At 37.1% G+C, this 17,507-nt stretch overlaps 1 protein-coding gene across 1 annotated transcript in view; it reads right to left on the bottom strand.

The window, feature by feature from the left end:
* The window catches only part of Ift74 (intraflagellar transport 74), a 104,980-nt gene that overhangs the window by 8,248 nt on the left and 79,225 nt on the right, over nucleotides 1–17,507 (bottom strand). Inside the window, exon 16 of the mRNA XM_010627016.3 lies at nucleotides 7,721–7,847. Coding sequence (XP_010625318.1) covers nucleotides 7,721–7,847 — 127 coding nt within the window. The remainder of the gene's footprint in view (nucleotides 1–7,720; nucleotides 7,848–17,507) is intronic.

Below are 17,507 nucleotides of genomic sequence, written 5' to 3'. Positions count from 1 at the left end.
ACATTTGTTATTGTGTGATTTCTTGATAGCAGCCATTCTTTCTGGGGGAGGTAGAATCTGAGTGCTGTGTTCATCTGCATTTCTTGAATGACCAGTGATGTGGAACATTTTTTCATCTATTTACAAGCTGCTTTTACTTCTTTGTCTGAGAAATGTCTGTTCATTTCAGATGCCCATTTTTGAATTGGGTCTTTACATTTGGGGGGGCTGATTGTTTTGAGTTCTTTATATATTCTAGATAATAGTCCTTTGTATGAGGAATAGCTGGTAAAATTTTTTCCCCACGTTGTAGGTTGTCTCTTAGTTCTGCTGATGGTTTCTTTTGCAGTGCAGAAGCTTTTTAATAAGATGAGATCCCAGTTGTTGATTCTTTCTGCTAGTTCCCATGCTACTGAGGATTTATTCATAAAGTCTTTTCCTATGCCATTGGCTTCAAGAGTTCTGCCCAACTTATCTTCCAGCAAGTTTAGTGCTCCTTTTTTAATATTTAGATCTTTAATCTACTTGGATTTTATTTTAGTGCATGGTGAAAGATAAGGGTCTAGTTTTAATCTTTGGCAGGTTGAGATCCAGTTTTTCCCACACCATTTATTAAAGGGACTATCTTGCCTCCAGTGAGGATGGTCAGCTCCTTTGTCAAAGATAAGGTAGCTGAGTACATCTGGAATTGTTTTTGTATCTTCCAATCTGTTCCACTGATCCTCAGGTCTGTTTCTTTGCCACTATCATGCTGTTTTTATCACAGTGGCTTTGCAGTATAGTTTTAAATTGGGGATTGTTATACCCACTGCCATATCTTTGTTGCCTAGGATGGCTTTTGCTATTCTAGGTCTCTTCTGGTTCTAAAAGAATTTTTGGATTAGTTTTTCTAGTTCTGTGAAATATAGAACACACTACAAATATTAATTTGGGGCTATAAATCAATTTAGCAAACAGCAAAGTTCACAAATAGAATCAATGAACAATGAGGAATGACTATACACATGTGCATGAATTGCATTCTTTCATTCAAAAGTATGCCAGGTGGTGAGGATGTAATAGAGGTCAAAAGAGGGAGCTGTATCCCAGAGGTAGAACCAGGCAAGTAAGTATCCACAATAAACTGGATGATCATGGCACAGCACACCATAAGAGCATATGGCAGGGATAAACAGAAGCTCCCTAAAGAGGGCTTTTAATGAGGCCTTAAGGATTAGTAACCAAACAAAGAAGGAAAAAAATGATGCAGAGAAAACAAAGAATATGAAGTGCAGAGAAAATAAAGCATAGCATCCCAGACCAAATAACAGAAACTCAGTATATTAAATATTAATAACATCTAATAGTCACAAGAAATGGAGATGAATAGCAAAAACAATGTTTCAAAAGTCCCTCACCGATTTAAAAAGTGGTGCCTGTATAACCAAATATTTTAAAGTTGGTATAATTAAATGGATGCTCCTACAATATTTCCTTATCCCCTTCAAGTTTTAAAATACAACTATACTGACTATACACACACACACACACACACACACACCCATGTGTGTATATGTATACACACACATACACACATATATGGTGCTCAAAAATACAATGAATGTTTCTTTAAAAAATCATAATAAAAAACACATTGCCAAGACAAATAAGATAAGTATTTCAAAGCAAGGGGAAGTACTTTCAGGCAATTAATGACAATGTGTTCTTTTACTATAATAAATTTTATTTCAGCACATGTTTTGATCACCCCAAGACCACATATATCAGGACTTAAGTACTGCAAAGAGTTTTGTTTTGTTGAATACATAGCTCTACTAGGATTGGAAATACAATGATAAAGTGCTAAAGAAGTCACTAAAGCTTACAAAGTTTTAACGCTCTAAATAGGAAATGTGCTTAGCTTATAGGTATTCTAACTGAAATAAACAGTTATGTAACTAACTCTAACAATTATGTTGACCTAACATAGTTATGTAACTAACTTAAGTATATACTAAAAAATATATTTAAGAACTACACAGACTGATATTTCTAGAATAGAGGAGAAAATGGTTGGCTCATTTAGGGTAAGGTTTATCTATCCTTAACAACAGGTCCCCTGTAAAGCTAAAAGCTTCTGGAGGAGAAGAGACAGGAAGAGGATGCAGTCTAGTTCCTTCTGATATGCTATGAAGTTGCAAAGTTTACCAAGCCATGTGTATACAGCAGCAAAATCTCAGAAGGAACCACTGTGACCTAGGCAAATGTTTCTGAAATATTGTGCCATCAGCACATTTGTTTACTCCCTAGAGTTTCCTTTCCAAAAGTGTAAACAAAAACTACTGCTAAAAGGTTTCTTTACCTCCTTACCACATAGTACACCTCCGGTGTCTACTTTTTTTTTTTTTCATTATCAATCTTGTAAGGAGCTTTTTATAGGCTTTTTACCCAATTGCTTCACTCCCCTGAAAGATTTATAGCATAGGTGACAGTTTATCTGTTTATGTACAGTGACTCTTTGGAAGGCTACAATATCTCGTTTTTTCACCTTCTACCACCCAAGAAGCAATATTGCCCCTTGGCAATTCACAAAAGTGGAACAGAAAATATATTACCCCTGAAAGGTAAACAAACTCATGATTTTCAGATATAAGAAATTTGTACATCTAAGCCAAGGTTAGAATGTAACTCCTGCAGTTGTTTGACCTGTAAATCAGACCTAGAAATCAAACTATGGAAAACAAACTCTAAACAAAGGGAGGGCAGGGATAAGGGGAAAAAAATGAGAACCAAGGCCTGTCGTGTAAAGGTACAAGATCCCAATGATGAATGTAACTGTACTGTATACCTAAAATGTACCAATAAACTCAATGAGAGAAAAAAAATATATAGAATAACAACAGTTGTCCACTTATATCTTCACTCTTACCCAATGATACACTAGTTCAACTCTGAAAGGGAACAGCAACACTCAACAACTAGGCCACACACACACCGAGAGGTCTGACTAGAGATTTTATTCAAGGGGTGGGAGTAGAGAGAGAGAGCAGAGAGAAAGAGCAGAGAGAGCAAAGAGAAAGCAGAGAGAGAGAGAGGAGGAAGAAGAAGCAGAAGAGAGAGAGGAACAAAGAAAGGAAGGTCCTTTTATCAGTTTTGGGCCGGGCTGTGATTATTTATGAGTGGGCCACTTTTAACCTATCACAGGTCAGGTTGCCTTTGATGGGTTCAGCCCAGCAGAAATAGGTTTCAACTTCTCTGTCTCTCTGTGGCCTTGGTGGGAGGGAAACTAAAGATAAGAGGATGAGGTCATTTTAGGAGCCAAGAAGCACCAGAAAAATGCAGCCTGTGATGGCGGCGTCACAGCATACTTTAACATGATCAAATCCCTAACAAACTCAATATATTACAAATCTATAACCCTTTATCTAAAATGCCTGGGCAGTAGTGGGTTGTTTTTGATTTTTTGTTTTTGCATTGGCATTGAACCCAGGGCTATTTGATTTCATTTGTTGTATTTTCCGAGACAGCGTCTCCCTAATCACTAAGTCGAGTCTCACTAGGCTCCACTTGCCATCCTCAGGCCCCAGCTTCCCATCATGCTGGGATTACAGGTGTGTGCCGCCACACTTAGATGGCAAGTTATGCTTTAGAAAACAGAATCCCTTAAATTTTAAAAGCAATATAATGCATGTACTGATAACTGCATATAGTAGGGCCTGACACAGCACCCTGTCATTAAATACGTATTTTCGATAACAAAAACTAGGAATAGCACACGAGGTGGGATTATGACAGATAACACACAGCCTCATGACCTCACTTCAGGTCAGGTTAGATTGTGCTGCCCAAATCTTTTTAGAATCTATTATTCCATTAAAAGAATCTTTAAACGTTTTTAATTACCAAAGGGGAAAAAACCTCTTCATCTTCTATAATCTCACTACCATAGTAGTGAGATTTACCATAGTAAATCCAAGTAGACAAAAAAGTGGCTAATTCAGTTACCACCCACCAGCATAAAAGACCCACAGTCAGAATCCATCAGCTCATAAATCAAAGATTCAACACACACCTTTACATAACTTTATCCCAGCTTCTTTAAGCTCAACTTTGTATTTCTGCTACTAATCTCTACCTGCATTATTCCCACAGCAGCTGCCAGTCCCTTGAAATGTGGTCTAGTCTGAATTAAAATATTATAAATATAAAATATTTCATTGATCATTTTTATATATATTTTACATTGAATGATACTTTCTTGGATATTCTGAGTGAATTATTAAAATCCACCTCCATACTTTTTTTTTTTTTTGAGACAGGGTCTCACTATGTAGTTGAGACTGACCTGGAACTCACTATGTAGCTCAGGTCTCAAACTCACAGCGATCCTCCTGCCTCAGCCTCCCAAGTGCTGGGATTACAAGAGTGTGCTACCATGCCTGGCCCAGCTCTATACTTTTTAAAATAGAGTTATGAGGCAATTTTAATTAGAAATATAGTTTGCATTTTATTTCTCTTGGAGAGTTCTTCTCTAGTTGCATGCTAGAGCATGTCTGGCACTGTTACTTAAAACTGAACACCACCTCCTCTAGGATGCTTCCCCTAATTATCTAAGATTGGGCTGGATCTGTGCCCTATCCGTCTTCACCGCTCCCTATGTTTACTTCTTTGATGGCATTATTTCATTTTATTATAATTTGTCGTTCTACCAGGTTGAAAGTTCCCTCAGTAAACAGATTGGAATTTTTTTTAAAACCTCTGCACACTGACAGAGATTCTCTTTCTGACCAAACTAGTAGTCAGGCTTGTCTGAAGCCTCTTCTCAAACAGGCCTCAGATTTGGCCTTGTCTCACATAGGCCTCAGCTGTGACCCATAAAATCTCCAGGTTCCGGGCCGGGGATTTAGCTCAGTGGTTCTGCGGCCTGCCTCGCAAGCACAAGGACCTGCGTTCAATCCCCGGTAAAACTCTTCAAAAAAACCTCCAGATTCCTTGTTTCCATACTTTCATTTTCTCATATTTTTCCTTTCCCCACCCCTCCCATTTCCCCTACCCATTTAGACCTTTTCTTCCTTTTTCACATTATCAACTATTCATGTTGATCCTTATATACACTTTCAGTTTTTCACACCAGAGAAACTATTCAGTATTTACACATGTGTGTCCTATTTATTTCACTTAGAAGTAGGGCCTCAATGTGCAAACATTTAGCTATGAATGTCTCTAGTTTCTCATTTTTTATGGCTGAGTAGTACTCTGTTTTATAAAAAAACACACACACACATCTTCTTTATCCAATCTCTGACATAGATGAATTCATTCTCCATTCTCTATCCACACTGACTGCCCAAATATAAATGTTAATTGTATTCATACCAATTAAAAATTATTCTAATAATCAACAAATTTATTTCATTAAATTTAAAAAATTATACTCATCGTTTATCAATAATTCTCTAAATTTAACATGGAAATTTTACAAGTACACCCTTGCTGGTGTATATAATATGCATTTACAACTGTTGTACTACAAATTACTGTATTACAATTTTTTATACCATTTTAATGTTCTCCTTAAAGACTGTAATAAAGTCCTTAAGGAACTACTAAATCAATGTCCTTCTTTGCATTACTGTAATCAAAGACCCCTAAGAAGTGGTACAAGACACACGAGACAGTCACGCGTGCACCACTCTGGCAGTTCAAGCCTGTGGATTTGGTCAAATTCAAGTCAGACCGGAGCTGCCGGGCAGCGTGACATGTGAATTAGGATTTTGTCACAAACACGTCAAAGAAACACTAACACAACTGTAACATCTTACCCTAACCTCATAACTCTAACATCTGTTTTCCTAGGACCACCCTACCTGGCCCTTAAAAAGTCTTGCCTGCAATAACCCAAGGCAGCCAAAAGAATTTGCTGTTTGTTCTAACCAACCCCCTTACAACAGGCTCCAGACTAACCTTCCTAGAGTGTTTACCAAACACAGTTTACAAACCACAGCGGTGCAGCTGTGCCAGGAGGAGTACAGGTTTGAGCCCACCCTGGGCAACTTAAGCAGCTTAGATATACCTCAAAATAATAACTTTAAAAAGGGGGCTGGGGGATGACTCAGTATGAAGATCCCGGGTTCAATCCGCAACACTCCCCCACATACATACACACAAAGAAAAAAACAGAGCTTTTAATTGTCCCTTCCACTGTCCCTTTGAGACACACACACACACACACACACACACACACACACACACTGAACAATCAGGAGTGTTGATTTCTCAAGCTATTCCTTTGTGAAGTATTATTTATTTATTATTTTGGTGCCAAGGATTGAACTCGGGACCTTGTGCTTGCAAAGCAGGCAGTGGCACCACTGAGCTACATCCCTGGCCCTGCGAAGTAATCAACAGTCTCTGTGGGAAGACAGAGCCCTAACCTTGGTAATACAACAGACAACAACTAGCCTAATCAGCATTTGCTGTACAATGACAAACCCTTGGCAAGTTTTCAGTGGAACCCTGGATGCCTCATACTCCTTCAGAAATGCCCAGACACCTCGGTGCAGACTAAAGTTGAACTCAGTTCACAATGGACCGTCTTCCTTATTACATCACGTAACACTGTTACTGATAAAACTTTGTCCATACTATTTAGCATCCACCTCTAACTTTTTTTTTCGATACCGGGGATGGAACTCAGGACCTTCCTCTAGCGAGGCAGGCAGCAGCACCACTGAGCTAAATCCCAGGCCGTCCAGTTTTATCTGTAACACTTCCCAGGATAAGGTACAGACATGAAGTATAAGGTTACTTCACAATAAATCTATCATAAGTTGGAAATATCTTGTCAAAAATGCACTTAGTATACTCCCCCCCCCGCACCTCGTAACTTAGCAACGACACACACTCTAGAATACTGTTTGCCCTTCTGATTGGCTAACTGGAAGCTGTGGCACACTGCTGCTGCCCAGCATCATGAGAGAGCTTCAAACTCCATTATCACTAGCCCAAAATAAGATCAAACCCCCACATACGAAGTAGAGTGTAAAAAGCAGCACTGTGACGTTTTTTTAAAAAAAAATCCTAAACTAAGGGCTAAAGGTGTAGGGGAAGTGAGAAGGATAGAGGAAATGAAATAAGGGAAAGAAAAAAGTATGAGAAAAGGAAAAAAATAGAAACAAAGTCTTTATAAATAGGGGAGAGTGGAGGGGGTGCAGGGAGAGCGGGGGTAAGGGGGAAAAATGAGAACCAAGACCTGTCATGTAAAGGTACAAGATCCCAATGATGAATGTAACTGTACTGTATACTTAAAAAGTAGCAATAAACTCAGTAAGACAAAAACATCCTAAGTCAAATCATTGTAAGCAGCCAAGAGTAAGGGTGCACACCTATAATCCCAGCACTTGGGAGGCTGAGGCAGGAGGATTGCCGTAAATTCAAGGCCTGCCTGGACTACAAAGTGAGTTCCAGGCTGGCCTAAATTACATAGTGAGACTGTCTCAAAAAAAACCCAGAAATCATCATAAGTCAGGGAACTATATTCAATAAATATTAAATAAAAGAAAATATAGCAATGTAATAGTAATAAGTTGATTGGAAAAGTCACACAAAAATTGAGACTACAAATGCTCAGGGTAATGGGAAATTATAAATTATATCTTTCCTCACTGAGGTTTTCAGAAAAAGTCCAAGAGAATAACAATGATCCATTTTTACAGTTGTAATTTGTTATAGGAAAAGTATGAAAGATTAGACCATCACTCACCTGAAGTCAAATTCCTAGCTGTACTTTGTGATTTTTGCATTTCAGTAGATTTAAAATTGAGATCATCCTGCATCATCTTTAGTTCCTGGTTGGTGATAGAAGATATCTGTTTCATACGATTTATATTCTGTATTTTGGGGAAAAGAAAAACAGAAACAAATTCCACTGACTTAACTCCTAATAAAGCCATTGGGAAACACTACAAGGATGATGTGTTTTGATCAGTTATTAGTTTTTTAATATGATTCAATTTTGATGTATTATAGAATAATAGTAAGACTCAAAAGCTTTTCTGAATAAGACTAAATTTCTTTTTTTTCTCATTTGCTTTATTTCACTGTAGAAAAAACTCAGTGTTATTATTTTAGGAACTGGGAATAGTCCTCTTTTTGTTCTATTTTCCAAATTAGCATCCTATAATAAAATGCATACATTTAAGTACAGTTTGGGCTTTAAAAAATGCACACATCTGTGTAACAACTTTGTGGTTACTACAGGAATCACCACCCCAGGGGACCCCTATGCTTATGACAAACCCTTGCTCATCAGCCCCCAAACTATCTCACTTCTCTGTTTTGTCTGCCATCGAAGTTCCTGTAAATGGAATCCTAGAATATAGAATTTTGAGCCTGGATTCTTTTGTTCAACAAATAATGTTTGACATTAATCCATAATGCTGCATAAATCAGTCACCGCTTCCTCTCTTTCCACAGCAGTATTCCATTATATGGATCTATCACAAACTGTCTACTCCTCAGCTGATAGCCATTTGGCATACATCTAGATTTAAGCTATTTCCCAGCAGAACTGGTATGAACATCCGGGTACATCTTCTGTGGACATACATTTCCTTTGTCTTTGATAACTGACTGGGATTCCTTGCTGGCTCTGGATGGTAGGTTCATGTTTCATTTCTAAGAAATGGCTAGTTTCCCAGAGCAGTGTATCGGAGTTTCAGCTGCTTCACATTCTTGTCAGATATTCAGTCTTTGGGGATTAAAGGGAGTGGGTGACAGAGGTTGAACCTGTAGCCTTGTGCATGACAAGCAAATGCTTGACCACTGAGCTACCACCCAAGCCCTTATCACCTGTTTGCTTCTGTTTGTTTTATACTGGGGATCAAACTCACAACCCTGCAGTTGCAAAGCCAGGCGTGGTGCCACGAGCTAAATCCTTGGCGCACCACCAGTTTTCACTGTAATCATTTTAGTGAGTTGTTTTGGAATCTCACTGTAGTTTTGACTTGTATGGCCCTATTGGTAAATAATGTGTTGAACTTTTTTATGTATACATTGGCCATCTGAATATCTTTTTCCCTAGGTTGTCTTATTAATGAATCATAAGAAATCTTTATATATTTCCGCTATAAGATTTTTGTCAGAAACTGTTGGCAATTTTTTCCCCTGATTGGGGCTTGCCTTTTCATTTTATTACTGATGTTTTATAAAGACCAGAAGTTTTTCCCAATGATGAATGTAACTGTACTCTATACCTAAAAAGTACCAATAAACTCAATGAGAAAAAAAAATACCAGAAGTTTTTAATTTTGATGAAGTTTACTGTATCTATCATTATATGGTTTGTGGGAGGGTTTTTGATTGTGGTTGTTTGTGGTGTATTATCCTAGAGATCTAAACCTACTCAAAAGTTACAAAGATTTCCTGCTATGTTTTCTTCTAGAAGCTTCATAATTTTGCCTTTACACTTGGGTCTGTGGGTGCAGTTGAACTGTGGATAGTGTGAGGATGATTGCCTTCTATGTGGAAATCTTGTTCTAGCACCATTAAAAAGACAATCTGCTCTCCATTGTATTCTCTGTTCAAAATCAGTTAATCCAATATTTATGAACTATTTCTGGACCACTGATGTGTTGTCATCTTAATCTACATGCCTATCTTCATGCTAATACCACAAAGAAATGATTATTGCAGCTTATTGTAAGTCCAGAAACTAAGTACTACAAATTCTCTAAATTTGTCCTTTTTCAAAATAGTTTTTGCTGCTTAGGTCCTCTGCATTTCTTCATAAACTTTAGTATCATTTTGTCAATATGTAGTAGGTGAAAAGCTGGTGAGTTTTGATTGAGATTGCAATGAATCTATAAACAAATTTATGGAGGATTAACTTTCTAACAATATCAAATATGCTAAGTCATAAACAGGTCTAGTTAGGGCTTTTAAAATTTTCCTCAGTAGTGTTTTATAGTTTTCAGTGTGTAGATCTTACCAAAATATTTTTTAAAAGAATTCCTGCAAACAATTTTGCATGCATGGATTCTATACCCTGGCGGTGGCCACCACCAACTTCATGCCCACAGTGTGTTTTGTTTCTCCTCAACACTGAGCAGCAGAGGTGCCAACTAACTAACCAACCGACTCTATCATGGATGATGTTGACATGCAGGAAGAGAAGGTAAGTTCTGAAGAGTCAGTAGCCCCAGGGAGATAAAATATACCTGGCCAGCAGCAGTAGCCCCCTCAAAAGCCCATGGTTATTGTAAACTACAAATATAGCACAGAATTTTATACCAAACGTGACTCCTTCATGGAAAGCTAGATTAGAGATGAAAATCAATGCACACTTTGCCATATTGCCAGAAAGAGTTCAATCAGGATCCATTTTGCAAAGGGGTTGACTGAGCCACAGAACAACTACAGAACAATTCCACTTCAGGGTTTCCAGTGTTACCTTCCCACAGTGACCGGTGTGAGAGCCAGTGATGAGAGAAAGCCACGAGAAGGATGTAGGCTGCATAGTAGACCCCCTGAGAAGTTTAAACTCAAGCCAGGACAGAGACAGGCCCTGCCCTCTGTGGCGAGAAAGTACAGCCAGCAAGTGTGGCTTTAACAGGCAGATGGATCTGACAGCATCAAGTGCAGTAGTCTGCTTGAACCCCCAGCCCACAGCCTACACCCAGCAGAAAACAATGGCCTGATTACTTTCGCCATCTAGGAAGTGAGCAAGGACACACCTTGGCTTTGGTGATTGTCACAGTCTAGAATATATGGAAAGAGTGCCCTCTGCACCAGGTGTACCTCCACACCAACAGATCATCATGCCAAATGGAGAAAACTATGACCTGCAGGATTCTAAGACTGAGGATTCTGGAAAGAAATCCCTCATTCAGAGGAATTTTCACTTCAAAATTTTCTTTCTTTTTCTCTCACTGGCTTTTATGAGGTTTGGGGTCCCCCCCCTTTTTCTTTGTTTCTTGTCTCCTAGTTTTATTTTTTCTTTATTTTGTTGGGGTTTTTTTATTCTACCTTCTTTGTTCTTTTCTGTTTCTTTTATCTAATAGTATTAATTTCCTTTTACTCCTCAATTGGATCCTTTATCTCACATTTCTCTCCTCTTTCTCATCTTCTATGGGTTAACTTTTTAAATTCTACTTTTTTCACTAACTGGTTCCCTAACCACTCTTCTTTACCAGTGCAACCATTAAGCTTTATGAATATTTTCAATAGTAAACTCTAAGCATTACTGGTGAATACTGTTCTGTTGTAGCAGAGGTATAGTTGTTACATTTAGTAGATATTTACTGTATGTTAATATTTGGTTTGTCTTAGTGTTTATACTATACAGTAATACCTTAGTACACGAATGCATCTGTTTGCAAACAATTCAGTTCATGCACAAAAGGATTAGGCAAAATTTTGGTTCCATTTGCAAACTTTGCATTAGCTGACCAACATGACATGCCATATTCCCTGCACAAACACAAACACTCCCATCTTCCCCAAAATTATGGAACAAATTAAATTTGTGAATCAAGGTTAACACTGTAGTTACACATTTCCTTTCTATGGTTAAGGGTGGTACAATACTAGTTCTTAGGTTATGTCAATATCTAGTTTGTCCTTATCCTATTACTCTGGCTGATTTATTTATAGTCAACATAGCACAGTTGTTGCCATTAACTGATTTTTTAATCTGGATTGCCTTGGTATCATTAACAATACTGCAGTCCATTCCTGAGGAAGTAGGTGCTGGACCAAATACATGGCACATTGTTTTTTGGTCCCATTCTACTTATTGCTGACCCTCTCAAATAAATGGTGGTGGTTGGTGAACGGTTAAAGTATAGAAAGATCTTCTTGTTCATAACTGAGTGCTGTGGCCTTGTTCTAAAAATCAGATGGTGGGGTACCTGGCAGAGCATCTTGACTTGAACAGAAACTCATAAGCCTGGCCAGCTATTAAGGACAATCTTTCTATCTATCTAGAAGACACAAATGTTTGTCCCCAGGCACTTGGCCAGTTCTTGGGGGCCACAAGAACTCTGGTTACACACACAGTTGGGATACTGCCACTCAACTACCATTTTAAGGGGCCTCACTGGTAGGACTTTGGAGTCTCATACGTGGAGAGAATGCTCTTCCCACACATTTCCCAGTCAGAACCCTGAAATCCATGTACTAGGACTCCCTAGCATTGGAACTGGAATTTCATGTTTTAAAGCTCTTGCCATCTGGTGATGTAATGTTCTTTCTGTACTTCTTTTTCCTTCTGTGTAATTATGTATGTGTCAATTAACAGTTTATTAAACTTTCCATGTACTAGGACTCCCTAGCATTGGAACTGGAATTTCATGTTTTAAAGCTCTTGCCATCTGGTGATGTAATGTTCTTTCTGTACTTCTTTTTCCTTCTGTGTAATTATGTATGTGTCAATTAACAGTTTATTAAACTTTTTAATATTGCTTTTACCTCGGTGTTAGAGGCTTTGGGCAAATCCAGTCCTGTAAATTAAGTAGCTATAACTACTACGGTAGCCTGAAAGTGGCTACAGTTAGATCTTGGCAAGGAAGCAAAGGTCTACAGTTAGCCATAACCTGAGTACATCAGTGCAAAGCAAACTAAACAAGTCTTCATGCTTGATACAAATTCTTCCATTATAATCAATGCACAAACCTCAGAACAAAAAACAGCAAAACAAGAACAAGAAAAAAATAACAGAAACATAACACATGGCAATAAAATACCTCCCAAAACTCTCAACCTTTCCAAAAGCCTCTCAGAGGATAATATTTAATGCCACACCACAGAACTATTAAAAAGGATAAGAGAGGAGATTTTTTTAAATAAATAAATAAAGTACTCAGAGAGCTCAAAGAAGGTATAGCTAGCTGGACGTGGTGGTGCATACATGTAATTCCAGCACTTGGGGAGGCTGAAGTAAGAGGACTCCCGTAAGTCTGAGACCAGCATGAGTTGCACAGTGAGTTCAATACCAAACTACACAGTAAGATCTTGTCTCAAAAAACAACAACAAAAAAAAAAAATAAATAAATAAATAAATAAATAAATAAATAAAAGGGGCCGGGGATTTAGCTCAGTGGTTTGGTGGCCTGCCTTGCAAGCGCAAGGACCCGAGTTCAATCCCCGGTACCAAAAAAAAAAAAAAGAAAAAAAAAAAACAACAACAAAAAAAGATATAGCTAAACAGATAATGGACTTTAAATAATGAACAAGTTTAAAGAAGACACGAATAAAAGCTAGCTGAGCTAAATAAAGTGTGCTAGTTACTTTTCTCTCATTGCTGAGACAAAATACCTGACACCCAAGTTAAAGGGGAAGAGATTTATTTGGCTCACAGTCAATAGAGGTTTTAGTCCATAATCAGCTGACTCCAAGGCAGGAATGACAAACAGGCCTGGCAGAGCAGAAACAACACAGCACACACAAGGCAGCAAAGGTAACAAAAGAAATTAAGAGCATCTCCCTGACCCCTTTATCTTATTCAGACTACTTAGGGCAGGCAGCATTCACACCCTTAATCCTAGTGCCCTTGAGCCTAGCATTGCATCATGAATCAATTCCAGCTTCACAGGCTGTAGATCAATCCTATGACTACATGAGGCTTTGGAGGACATCTAGACACAAACCATAACACAAAGCCATACAAAATACAAACGATAAGTTAGCAAAGAATTAAAGTCCACGAAAAGGTATTTAACACACATTCAGGAGATTTAAAACTCCATTGAAGGGCTGAGGATTTGGCTCAGTGGCTTTGCCACCTACCTCGCAAGCACAAGAACCTGACTTTGATCTCCCTGAGTTCGATTCCTGGTATAAAAAAAACTCCATTGAAAATATGGTCAGCAGAAGCAACCAATGTGAGGACAGTGTGTCAGGGCTGATAGAGATGATCAGCTATTCAGAGACACCTTTATTATTTTTTTTAATTGAGTTTATTGGTACATTTGAGGTATACAGTAGTTACATTCATTATTGGGATCTTGTACCTTTACATGACAGGTCTTGGTTCAGAGATACCTTTAAAAACAATAAGCAAACATGAAAATGGATCCAGCAGCTGCTAGATGACTCACAGAGACTAATCTATAATTAACTAGAATTACTAAAAAAATCAGCAGACAATATAAACAGCATTAAAAAAAAACTATTTACAGAAATATTAGCAGAGATCTTTCCAAACAAGGAGAAAGAATTTAACATACAATTTGACATACAAGTAAACCATAGAGAACCCCATATAGCCAAAATCAGAAAAGAACTTTCCTGTGACACATCATAGTCAAAATCCTAGAAGTCGATTTCAAAGTCTGAATCTTAAAAGCTGTTTATTAAAAAAAAAGGCAACAAATCACTTGTATAGGTTAACCCATCAGACTTCTCAATATTAACCTTAAAGGTGAGAAAAGTTTGAAGTGTTTCAAGCTCCAAACAGAAACAAAATCCAACCCAGACTGATATATGCTACAAAATGATCTTTCAAACTTGGGGAAAATGAAATCTTTCCATAACAATGAGTATAGCAACTATGAAATTAATGGCAATCAAGCTAGCCATCCAAAAAATTTTAAGTATATTGTAGAAAGAGGCAATGAAGCCAACAAGGCCAAGAGGTCGAATAGAACAAATAAACCAGTCAGGTTCAGCAATAAGTAGAAAGGGACCAAAAACCAAAATGAACATCTCTGAGGAACAGGAAAATAATGCAATGACTGAGTCAATTACCTTTCAGTAATAACTCTATGTAAATGGTTTCAATTCCGCAGTCAAAAAATACAGATTGGCAAAATGGACCAAGAGACAAAATCTAACAGTACAGTGCATAGAAAAACATTTACCCCCCCAAAAAAAATTCATAGACTAGGAAATCAAAGGATGAAAATAATAGCCCATGCAACAGGACTCCAAAAACAAGTAGAAGCAGCTATACAATTTTCTGAGAAAGTATACTTTCAGCCAAAACTAAACAGGAGATACAGAAGGTCACAACAACATACTACTTAAGGGAACAATTCAACAAGAAAATATAGTATTTATGAATACATATTTATCAAACACCAGCATGTCCAACTTCACCAGTCAAATGCTACTGGACACATAAGATCAGATAAACATCATAACAATTATAGTGGGGGACCTCAATATTCACTGCTACAAAGAGACATATCAACCAGACAAAAATTCAATAGACAAATATCAGACTTGAAACAAACCTTCAAATAAATGGATTTAACAGATGTCTACAGAGTGTTCCACTTAATAACAAAATACACATTCCTCTCAGCAGCAAACACAAGATTTTCTCTAAAACAGACCATACACTAGCACATAAAGGTGCTAAAGTAAATGGAAAAAGAATCAAAATTATCCCATGCATGCTATCAGATCATAGAAAAGAAACTAGAAATCAATGGCAAAAGAAAACACACAAAAGAAACCACATGCAAACACATGGAAATTAACCAATATGTTCTGGAATAGTCAATAAATCAACACTAAATAATCAAGGAGGATTATAGTTTCTAGAACCAAGCAATGCCAGCACAACATACCAGAACTATGGGGCACAATGAAACAGTACTAAGGGGAAATTTTATTTCTCTGAATGCCCACATCAGAAAAACAGAGAAAGTCCAAATAAATAACATAATGATGCACCATAAGGTCCTAGAAAACAAGAACAATCTATATTCAAAGCTAGTATAAGGAAGGAAATTTTAAAGTATAGAGCAGACATTATGAAACTGAGACAAAAGAAAAACAGTACAAAGAATCAATGAATACAAGAATTGGTTCTTTGAAAGAATTAACAAAATAGCCCTACAACTAGTCTTATCAAAAAGGGTGGGGGGACCGAAGTCAGTGCAACTGGAAATGAAAAAGACAAAATCACAATGGACTCTGCCAAAAGCCAGATTATTAGTAACTACTGTGAGAATCTGTATAGTAACAAAATGGAGAATTCAAAAGAAATAGATTCCTAGATACGCATGAACTAGTAAAGCTGAAACAAGAAGATATAAAAACTCTGAAAAATCCAATATTGGGAAATGAGTTTGAACAAGCAATTAAAAAAAAAAAAAACTGCCAACTAAGAAAAGCCCAGGTACTGACTGATTCACTCCCAAATTCTATAAGAAATTTAGGGAAGAACTAATACCAATACTCAAACTGTTTAATGAAATCAAAAAAGAAGAAGTACTCCCAAAGTCATTCTTTTTTTTTTCAACTTTAATTGAGTTTATTGGTACAATCTAGGTATACAATACAGTTACATTCATCATTGGGATTCTGTACCCTTACATAATAGGTCTTGATTCTCATTTTTTCCCCTTGTCCCTGCCCTCCCTTCATGCCCTCCTCCCCTCCCCATTTACAAACACTTTATTTCCATTTTTTCATTTTATCATATTTTTTTCCTCTCCCTTATTACCTTTCCCCCACCCTTCCCACTTTCCCTACACCTTTAGCCCTTTACTTCCTATTTCACATTATTAATTATCTCATTAGGATCCTGTGTACTATTATAGTTTTTTGCACCAAAGAAACTATTTGGTATTTCAGTTAAAGAAATCTCTGTATGAACATTAAAAATAGGGAACCCTAAAATAAAACTAAAAAGGAAAGTAAAAGAGAAAAGGCAATGATATAACATTAAAATAATCCTTAATTCTGGAGATGAAAATGATCCCGAACATATTTAAATTGCTTCTTGCTCTTATAGTCTTATCTTATTCTCTTTTTTTCATTATTTAGAGAATACTTTATTAGTTTCTGTAATCAAACCCATGTAGATATGACCTTACATATTTAGTATGATGTGTTACCCCCATACACATGGAAAAAAATAAAAATAAAAATAAATTAACATTTCTAGACCAATATGGCTGTTCATTTCTGTACAATGCCAACTCAACACAGTAAATTCGGATGACTTTTTCCAAAGTTAATTCAATTTATATATATATATATATATATATATGAAAAGACTAATAATAGTATGTTATACATAGATAGCAGCAACAGCTTTCCCAGGTTCTGCAGTCATCTACACAAAATTATAGACATTCAGCACATTCCATTGAAAAACAAAACAAAACAAAAAAACAAAGAAAAGAATAATATCCAGAAAAAGGCAAAGTTCTGTTGCTGTTGTGGTACCTGGGACCATTTTTATTTTATTAACATCTTAATCATCATCTGGAAAGAGAACATTCTGGAGTTATATCATTAAATGTAGCTCTGATAAAGCACAGTCCCTACTATGTATCATAAAGCAGGTACAAGATATTTTACATTCATAGAGGTATGATACAGTACCGTCCTACATGGATAATACTAGAATCAGTTTTGGTCTGAAATTTACTTTGTCTGCAAATAAGATGGCTACCCCTGTTTTTTCTGGGCTTCTGCCACATGGAGGATTGTTTTCTATCCTTTCACTTTCAGTCTGTGGGCTACTTTTTGCGCTAGGTGTGTTTCTTGTATACAACATATTGTTGGATTTTGCTTCTTATTCCATTTTGCCA

Source organism: Fukomys damarensis, unplaced genomic scaffold (genome assembly GCF_012274545.1).
Source record: "Fukomys damarensis isolate Sample0158 unplaced genomic scaffold, DMR_v1.0_HiC HiC_scaffold_36, whole genome shotgun sequence".
Classification (NCBI taxonomy): domain Eukaryota; kingdom Metazoa; phylum Chordata; class Mammalia; order Rodentia; family Bathyergidae; genus Fukomys; species Fukomys damarensis.
This window is presented reverse-complemented; position numbering and strand designations above follow the sequence as displayed.